At 42.3% G+C, this 10149-nt stretch overlaps 1 protein-coding gene across 1 annotated transcript in view; it reads left to right on the plus strand.

The window, feature by feature from the left end:
• The window catches only part of LOC144798971 (TRPM8 channel-associated factor homolog), a 31673-nt gene extending 21751 nt beyond the window's left edge, over window positions 1-9922 (plus strand). The window contains exons 7-8 of the mRNA XM_078670111.1: window positions 4757-5094; window positions 7229-9922. Of these exons, the coding sequence (XP_078526237.1) occupies window positions 4757-5094; window positions 7229-7480 (590 nt within the window). The 3' untranslated portion in view covers window positions 7481-9922. The remainder of the gene's footprint in view (window positions 1-4756; window positions 5095-7228) is intronic.
• The last annotated feature ends 227 nt before the right edge of the window (window positions 9923-10149 follow it).

Here is a 10149-nt window from a genome sequence, read left to right on the forward strand (position 1 = left end):
TGAAATGCCAGAAACCGGTCCCCGGTAGCTTGTCTCCTTTCTGGTGAAGAATTGGCTTGGTAGTTTGGTCTGCCCTGTTCCCATGATGCACTGGGCCAGGGACAGACTAATTTGCATATAGCCAGGTTCTGAGCTGGGATGGGGCAGTGAGCTAAATAACGGTGATGGATCAAGCCCTGATCTTTGGATTGGGTAAGAGTGGTCTGCTTAATTCAGACACTCTGTTCATCACCACCCCCTTTTCTGAATCGTACATCAATAAAATGTCTTCCCCGATTAGCACCTTTTCGAAAGGTCTCCAGCGACAGACACCCCTCACAGAAGGTGGGCTCTGTAGCAGGAGGATACGAAGTTTTGAACCTTAGTTCAGAAATTGCTGTAATTTAAAGTGGATAAACTTCACCTGCTCTCTTCTGATCAAGGTGTAGGATCCACCTCAATTTTACTTTCCTTGTTGATTTCTGACTGACTCCTGGTGCTCCAAGTACCAAGTTAAAGGTTGGGACGGAAATATTATCTACTTCAGGACTACTTGCTCCCAGTCCACCGCAGTATTGCACTACTGATTATCCCAGAGATAATACTGTGCGAGTCCAGTTAAGCCTTCCGGCCCTGCTTCTTGGAAACTCAATATTATCAAAAGGACTGGTGATGAACCAGCGGATCCCTCAGCCACAACATCTTATCCTTAGACTCACCGTGTTCCGGACCCAGATATAAAATCTGATGCCAGTAGCGGGAAGGACAGGCAGCTACACTGTGGTATATTTCTGTGCCCGGGGACCATGAAAATGATTGTGCGCTTGAAAGCAAAAACATCTTCAATACCTCCACTGATGTTGTCCCCATTATGTACAAAAAAAGACAAAATCGTGAATACATTTCTGAGTAACTTGAATTGGGTACCAACCAGACCCCAGTCCTCTTTTCAGGTGGTGAAGGTCAGCATTTCAAGGTCAGAATGTCCCAAAGGATCCAGAAGTTAATTGGACTTGGCTAAAAAGTACAAAAGTAGGCATGTCAGTGGAAAGACTTTCTCCATTTACCAGGCTTTAACAGTGGCAAAGAGGGCCCACTAACTTCAATGGAGTTCTGATGTCCTCGGTTACATTTCTGGAGTAACACTCCCCCCCAGCGGAGGCAGGTCCTCCTTCCACATCCACAGTCGACCCCAATCACCGTTGATGCAAGTGTGAGCTACGTGAGGCGGTGAGAGCCACTACATTGCAAGTTGTATTACAAAGAAAATTGTAATATTTTAACTACCACAACATTTTCATGATAAGTGGATATTGAGTTGAGAATATTAAATCTATACTTAACTATGTATACTTACCTTAGTGATCGAACGCTAGGGCATATGGGGATACAATATTTTCAAATGTCGATGTTGTAGACCCTGATAAAGTGACATACAACTATGGTTGCTCTCAGTTGTACTGGATGGCTGAGCGCTACAGCTACCCCAGCCATGCCAGGCAGGATCATCCCCATCTTGTTAACACCTGCATAAGGTCAAGCGGTTTATTCTTGTTCAGATGAGAAGTGTGTCATACCTTCTTGTATGGAACGGAAATATGTGGATTTGCATCATCATCAATTCAATAGGCCTGGGTGGTAAATTCCATTCCACTTGCGGAATTTGGGTAATTTCGCGTTCCGCGGAGAACGCGAAATTGCCAAAAATTCCGCGCTACGGGGAATTTTTTTGCTTGTTTGAGCTTTCAAAATGCGTGTTCGTGAGATATTTCTCCTCGAGCACGCAAACAGTGTTCACGAACAGGAAAAAAGCATCGCGAATGGGCGGAACAAGCAATTCCGCGTGTTTGCGGAACTTTTGCGTGCTGGTGGAGATTTTTTACCATTTCGCTGAGCTTTGCGTGGCGCGACTACGCAAATTCCACCCACCCCTAATTTTCATACAAGTGCATTGAATTCTACCTGCACGCCAAACTTCAAGCTGCTTGAGTGGTTGAGGATCTTGCCGATCAGATTTCTAGAACACTAATTGGCTGTATACAGTGGACCTGAATGACACATACATGTGGCCATCTGGAAGGACCAGAGGAAGTACATCGGAATCGTGGTGGAGAATTAATGCTATCTGAACAGGATGCTGATTTAGGCCTGGGTGCAGTCCATTGTCACTTTAACAAGATCCAGAATCTGGTGGCCAGTTTTGTGCTCCATGGAATAGTCCACTTGTAAACTTACCTTAATGAGTGCCATGTAAGGCATACTCAAGTGAGACTTAGATTCTCAATAAACAACCCTCAAAGTAGATTTAACAAGACCTTTTTAGGTTGAGCCTGGGTGGCTCATGGGATGCTCTGCGAGGCATGCTGTATTCGAGTATAGACTTGAAGCCCCTCCCACTCTCCACCCATATTTTTCATTGGCTTGTGTCAATGTCTTTCGTAAATGCTGGTTTCTGATTCTTTAATAGACTTGTTAGTCCCTCCTTAGTTCCGCCTTGTCTTCATTTGTAACCTCCCATGAGGACTGGCCATTTGTTTTGTGTTGTGTTGGTACACGCTATGTCTTATTTAGTTTGTAAGCATTATTTTCTTTAATGAGTTTCTCCTACTGCAGACACAACATGCTTTCCTGCAACATTCAGCGTGCCATGAGCGCTTTCACTTGCCACGCAGCCCGGGACAATGGCGGCCGCTACTTTGAAAATGAAATAGGTCTCCCATTTACAAGAGTTTGAGCTATTGGCATTGAAAATGACAATACCTTTTATTAATGTGTTAATTATCAAAACAGATAACTAAAAGGCATTGTCATTTACAATGTCAATCTCTTAATCTCTCGCAAATGCGAGACCTATTGCATTGCAAATGTTTGTTGAAAGTAACATCCAAAAAACAGAGTAAGAACCGGTTAGACTAGCCATAATATGCCGATCTCCATGTGCACTGCCTGCAGCTGCAGAAGGCTGTTCCCAGGGATATGGTAATGGACTAGAAGTCTGAGCCTGTTCCTGTTAATCAAGTTCTCTTATAAATTGTGAGATGTTTGGACCATGATGCCAACCTTCTAGACAGTGCCTGTTTCACCTACTATTCCACCGATCATGGGCATGCCTAACTCCTAAGTGCTCTGCTGGTGGGCTCACAGTAGCATTCTTTTGGAACAGATTAAAAAAATCTTTTCTCCATAAATTTGTTGGAGTTAAAAGTGCTTTCTTGGCCTAACAAAATGCATTCTAGTGGCAAGCAAAAGTAGGAGTGAGCTATTGCCCTCAATATGTTTCTGATGATTTATCATATTGACCCCAGAACTTGAAAACAGACATCATCAGCCTTGCTCTGCCAAGTTAATCTGTGAATTATTAATCTATTAAAAAGTCCTTCACAGAGTTTTTGGAGGTCTTGGGGTGTTAAACTATCAATGCTTTGAGACACACAAGACCTACATGTGTAAACAGTTTCCTTCCTTCCTTCTTAAGGAGAAGACCAAATGCCCAGACCAGGAGACATCTGTTGACTGATGGAGAACAACTTTTTTGACAAATCTTGGTTCTGACTAAACTGATCCAGGTTACCATTCAGAATGTGAAGAAAAGCCTTGGTCGTATTGTCATTCTGGAAGCCTGATTTTAGCTCTGCTAGGTCAGGCTCTCAGACATCCTGTAAATATTACACAGGACTCTGCAGAGGGTGGACCCTCTCAGTATGGAAAATAGGAGACTTCCACGCCCCATCCTAACATCAATCTGCTTAAGTGCCTGGGTCTTGAAGACCTCGTCTTCCATTTCATAAGACTCTCGGCACATGTGGATTTCCCGGTAGATGCCTGAAAGCACAGAAGACGATGAAATGTGAAATTTTCTAATATTAGACATTGCCTTGAAACACCCACCAAATCCCCTGCTTAGTGGACACTGTTATTTCTTTCTCCATGCAAAAGGCAGATGCAGGGATCCAGGTACATGTGCAGAATTAGCCCTGACCACCGGTGCCCAAAGGACCACCTGGAGACTCTTGATCCTCAGTGTTTGAGTGGTGATTGAGTTACCTTCTTCAGATGTTCCACTGACAGTCATCCTGCAGTTAAATAAGACTTAGCTCAGGGATTAGGCCGACTAATGCTTTTCCATTCCATGCTAGTCGCCATCACTTCAGTCAAGTTCATGGAGGGCTTCAGGCTCACTGCGTTCCTGAAATGTAGACTGTCTACAGTCAAGACTATGGGTTGCTCCGGAGTGATTCAGCTTTCCTTCCTGAGGAATTAGATTTTCATCTGGACAGAAGAACATTTCTTCCAATCTTTTGCCAAGTTTCTGGTACAAGGTGTACAGTGCACTCAATAAAAAAAACTATTGAAGCAGTTCCCAGCTATGTAATCACTAATCAGGCGACTTTTAGACTTTCTGTAGACTATCAGTATTAGAATCATCATAAAGATAACTTTTTCTTACCAGGTCTCCAGAATGTGAGCTTTCAAATCCATGAGTGTGCCCCGGTGAGGATTCCCAGCACTTTAGTGGTATTCAGAAACATGGGTCTGCCTTCAGATGTTAGCAATCAGTTACTCTGACCGAAAGATACTATCTATGATTTTTTATAATGATTTTACCTTCTTTTCCACTGGTAAAAGAATTACTGAAAATACTAACCTTTAATTTTGGCCTGGAACCAGCTTGTAGGGAAAACCTTGCTCAAGGATGCCATTGTCTTATTTTGTTGTAAAATAAAGCATTGTTACCTCTATCAAAAACTAAACTGTTGTCTTTGTTCTCTGTCTTCAGGGTGGATGCATGCAGGTTATCCCATCATGTGCCACTTGCCTTCCGCGAAAGAGCTGACCAATGCGGAGCACATCACAGCCAATGGCCTGTGGGGCCCGATTCACGAGTTGGGACACAACCAGCAGAAACGTGAGTGGGAAATCCCACCTCACACCACAGAAGCAACTTGTAATCTGTGGTCTGTCTATGTACATGAGAACGTTCTCGGAATTAAAAGGGATAAAGCTCATCCAGCTCTTGCGCCGAAGTCCAGGGAAGAAAGAATACAGCAATTCCTCAAGAACGGTGCAAAGCTGAAGGACTGGTCCGTGTGGACCGCCTTGGAGACATACCTGATGGTAAATATATAGATATCGTTGTTCAAGTGAGGATACTTTTTGGATATTTAAGTACAGATGATCATCTTATATGGTTAAGAACAGATAATCGGAACAGCTGAAAGGTAGGATTGTTACTGCTGTAGGGGAAGAAAGGGTGGAATGAATGATTTTTGTTTACACAAAGTGAGGTTCAAGTGGTAGCTTGGTTTGGGACCTAGAGGATAAAGTTAAAATGCATGGTTGAAGGCTTAATCAAAGTTTAGAATCCCAGGGCTAGACCTGGGTGAACTAGGATTTAAAGGCACATTTAGTATCATGTTTATTGATGATTGCTTAGTGGAAAAACAAGATCAAAGGCAGGCCCACTGGCCAATGGTTGACCAATCCACATGTAAAGGGAGGAACTTGAGGGAGCCACCTTATACCACCTCCCTATGCACACATTTATTGTATGAAAAGTATCAGGAAGACTGGCTAGATGTATGTGGTGTGATGACATTGTGCACCTATCTATGCAACACTATCTGAGAGAAAGATGGGGTAATTTAGTCTCCAATACCCATGCGAAGATATGTCTTTAAAAAGATGTTCCTCATCCACTTCCAGTTCACGCTTCATCTTTAGGTACCTTCCCGCTACTACCAATGATTTACGTAAGTAGTGGGCACCCGTGGGAGCATTTCAGGAAGTGGTGGTTTGGAGCAAATATGTGCAATTTCACCCCTTATGTATATATATGGACTCTCCACGAGTGTGTATTTAATTAGAGGAAATATAACCAGAATTGTAATGACTCCTCCTTGAATAGTGACGGACGATTGTATAAAAACGCATATATCAGGCTTAATTAATTTTAATATTCTGTAATCCTGTTTTTGCATGTTAAAAATCAGCGGCCCTTTGAAGTTCAGTAAAATGCAGGTGCTCAGTCAGTATGGCACACAAGTCAGCAACATATATTTGTTCTGAAGAAAAACTCGCAAAGCAGGGTTTGTTTTTGGAAGATAAGAAAGGGAGTGCCTGATAAACTGGGACTTTTCTACCAGCACACAAGGGACTTTTTTGTAATTCTCATGTAGTAGTGCAATGCTGTGCATGCCAGAGCCAGTCTTGAAAATGGCCAATGTAATTGTAAGATCCCTCTGAAAATAGGCCAAGCATTCAAAAACCATGTATGCCAACAGCTCTGCTGGGGTAAGGGTTTCCCAATGGTGGAGTCAGTAAAGGTTATGTCTTCCAGAAAACCTGCATGTCTGAACTGTTGATGAGGTGGTGGGTTCCAGATGTGTGTGCACAGGGCATCTGCCAATTTGTATCGGAGGCTCATTGCTGTCAATCTCCAATTGACCCCTTAAGTCAGCAGTGGAACACAACTGATTAGTTGGTTCATCAAGTGAGCAATAAGTCCTGGAAATATTGGCTCTAATTGTATTCGAAATTTCAGAAGATAATGTGCAGGTGTGCTGTAGAGGTAGAAATTCTTCCACAGTCTATTAGTACAGAAGAAGAATATCAGTTTGCGGATCATATATTTGTGGCATTTTTTTAAGTGTTGTTAGTGTTTGCACCAGGGGATTGAGACCTTCTACAGATTGAATGCCTTCTGTACAAGACAGTTGAGGAATTTTGTAGATCCCAGCTTTGTAGAAGATGCAAAGCTCTGTGGCTAACAACAGAAGATAGATTTACATACCTTTACTGTAAATGTGAATCATTTACAGGCTTTGGGTATTCTGAAAATATTCCTGTGGATTTGCAGGACCTATGCTTTACTCCCTTATGCTAATGTAATATTCCTCTTCTTACACATGTAGCAGCTGTTCTCTATTATCATGGAAAGGGTAGTGAACATGGATGCACAGGGTCTCTCTGTTCTTACCATCTCCATGTGTGTCTCCCTATGCATACACGGGCTACTACCTCTCTCTCCATATGCCTGCACACACCTGGACTTTGCCATCTTTCATCATGTACGTACTATACAAATTTCCTCTGCAGCTTATCCTACGTGGAAAATACATTGCTGCAGTCTCAAATGGTCCTAGATTAAGTTGCAGGTGTTGTTTATTGAGGGTAATTTACAATGGCTCTCTTGAGCGCTGAAAGATAGTCAACGTGCTAGCGATTGAATCTGGCTTTTGCTTTCTTCCAGTTGCAGGAAGGCTTTGGCTGGGCTCCCTTCATTCAGCTCTTCTCTGACTATCAGAAGATGAAAGATGTCAAGAACGAGAACAATTTCAAGATGAACCTATGGGCGGAAAAGTTCTCCCTGCAGGTGCAGAAGAACCTGGTGCCCTTCTTCAAGTCGTGGGACTGGCCAATTACTGATGAGGTGTCAAAGAAACTGTCCACCCTGCCCGAGTGGGAGGAGAACCCCATGAAGCGGTACCTTGCTAAGGCCTAGTCATGGGGAGAGATGGGCCCAAAAGCAGTGCTTGAGTCAACCGCATTTAGATATCTTCATAGCTCAACAAGTGATAGACGCTTAATAAAACACCATGGGCAACATGGAGCAAGCCGTGGTGGACTTATAAACACAGATCGCTTTCCATTAAAGTGCAATATAAAAACTATTGTAGTAATTCCATTCAGATTTAAATATTCCCGAGATTGATATGAGATCCCCTGCTCAGAAAAGAGACGATCTTCTTAAATCTCCAGTATAAACTTGTAGGTGTCTCTAATACCATGAACTTTGGCGTCTTCTCCAGATGTAGTCAATTGCTATTGAATTATTTATTGATCCACACAGGTAATGCCTCAATCAGTCAGAAAATAATTCACTTTGCAATAGCTAGTCACATCCAAATAAAACTCCTTTGATTTGAATGTTTTAAAAGTGTTAACGAACATTGTTTGGTGACAGGGTTATAGGAAACAAACGCTTTCTATTTTTAGCCATTCGGGACACACTGCCAAATGTTTCAAATCCTACTATCTATAAGAATCAACATTCATGCCAAGTGAAATGATTGAAGAGGTAAGGTATTGCAATGTTGGCAGAAATGAAGCCCTTCAGAATCTACAGCTTTTGGTGGAGTTGTGGATTGAATGTGTTAAGAGGTGAAATTCTGCTACCACTTCTTCAGGAGTTACTGATTTAAATCAATGGACGGCGCTGCGAGGTTAAATCCAGGACAGACACCTCACAAAGGTTGTGTTTTTTGCCAATTATGTCATGCATATTTTGCCATTTATCTCTTCTGCCTGGTCATCTGAGTATTAGGGTAAGCAATGCTTTTTGCAGACCGATTTCTCTGCCTCATCATATTGCTTTACTGGGAAGTTGCAAATGTAACCTGTTAAGAGGTAAACTAGAGCTCCACCCGATGCTAGAGTTACTGATTAACATCACTGGATGTGTTAGGTAGTTTATCTCTTGCCAAGATACACACAGCTTTTTTAATTATTGTCATGCCATTTACTTCTCAGGATTCAGCCTGGGTCAGAAGCCACGTGGTCCTACCGACAATGTAAAAAATGTTTCCTTCGATGTTAAACTCAGGCGAAAGATCATGTGTTGAAAATGAGTGCCTTTGACTTGGGTAACATTAAACATTTATTATTTCAGCACCAAGAGAACCAAAGATGGACATTCATCTCACAAATAAACATTGTGTTATGCCATGATTGTGGTAATTCTTGGTTTCAAAACTGGAAAATTCCAACTTTATTTTTGGTCTAAGAATGTTGGCAAGTATGAATTGGTTCATGAAACCTTTTTGTTATCATCTGCATGGAGCTAAGTTTCTACGGGACGCTTAGCGTGTGAGCCTTCACTGCTCAGGAAAAGACAACTCCTCATTTTTCGTCTGTGGCTCGCATTCCTATGCTAAAGTCCGCTACCCGGCTGCAAACGTCTCGGGTCAACCTACATCCTGACTACGAGCAGATCCGAATGCTGATCTCTTAACCATAGTACGTTGAAACATTTAGGCCCGAAAAGTTGGACACTGGGACATGCGGATAGGAGTACAATTTTGAACTTTAAAAGTTCAACACTTTGGTTGGCTCAGGCTTCCAGCCTACGCCCTCATGTGAAATATATATAGGTGCTTTGAACCAAAGATGTTGCCAGGTTATCTTCACACAAGATGAGTGTGGCTGTCGAAATATAGGCAGAGCCTGTACTAGTCATTTCTTGCCTTCCTGTTGGAGGTTAGCCGGGATTTCGGGAGACTCCTGTTGTTGGGCCCAGATTGGGAATAAAAATGAACTGCTCCACTTTGAAAGGACCAGACACATGATTGCCTGGATGATCTGCTCAAGGCTTGACAGACTGCCAAATCTATTGGAAGCCTCCCAATGGAACAAAGCCACCCAGTAATCGTGAGCAAGTCTATGACACTCCAAGGGCTATGAAAGCATTCAACATTGTTGACGTTTCAAATCTGGGTGTTTGGCGGATTGATTTATTGAATTTTTTTTACCTGAAACTTAGCAGCCATGATTCCAACCTTGTGATCTGGCAAGTTTGGGATAGTTTGTTCCCAGAATTAGAAACCTTTGTAACAAAGAGGCAAACCTATCACAGTCATCTTTATACACTGTATTTTCTTGCCCGGTAACTCTTTTCCATCAACTCAGACTGTGCTAACAAAGACCAGGGTAAGCTAATGAGGTTCAAAGATAGCCCAACATTCACGGATACTGCCCTCTAAGACTACTTTAGTGATAAGGCTCAATTTTAATTTTAAAACTAGGATCAAGTACATATCCTCTATAAAGTGCTTGTAATCTGAACTCTGCCGCAGAATATGCTAGCACTTTCTGTTTTAAGCTGTTGTAATCCTAAATGCTCTCCTTGTACCTGTTAATAAAAGTGTGGTTCTTTTCTATGAATCTAGCATTGACTGGACATTACATTTATGGAGTTTGATGTACTTTCTTCTGGTGTATCTGAGTTTGTAACCAGTCTTGTAATATCTTAGGTAGAAGGGTTGATCTTTCCTTATGTTTCTCTTCCTTCTAGTCCCTTAGCTTTCATGATGCCCCCCTTACCTCTTGGTACATTCCTACCTGTGATGTCATCAAGATTACATTTAGAATGTTGTTGTGAAGAGAGAGAAAGAG

This window comes from Lissotriton helveticus, chromosome 12 (assembly GCF_964261635.1).
Source record: "Lissotriton helveticus chromosome 12, aLisHel1.1, whole genome shotgun sequence".
In the NCBI taxonomy this organism is placed as follows: Eukaryota; Metazoa; Chordata; class Amphibia; order Caudata; family Salamandridae; genus Lissotriton; species Lissotriton helveticus.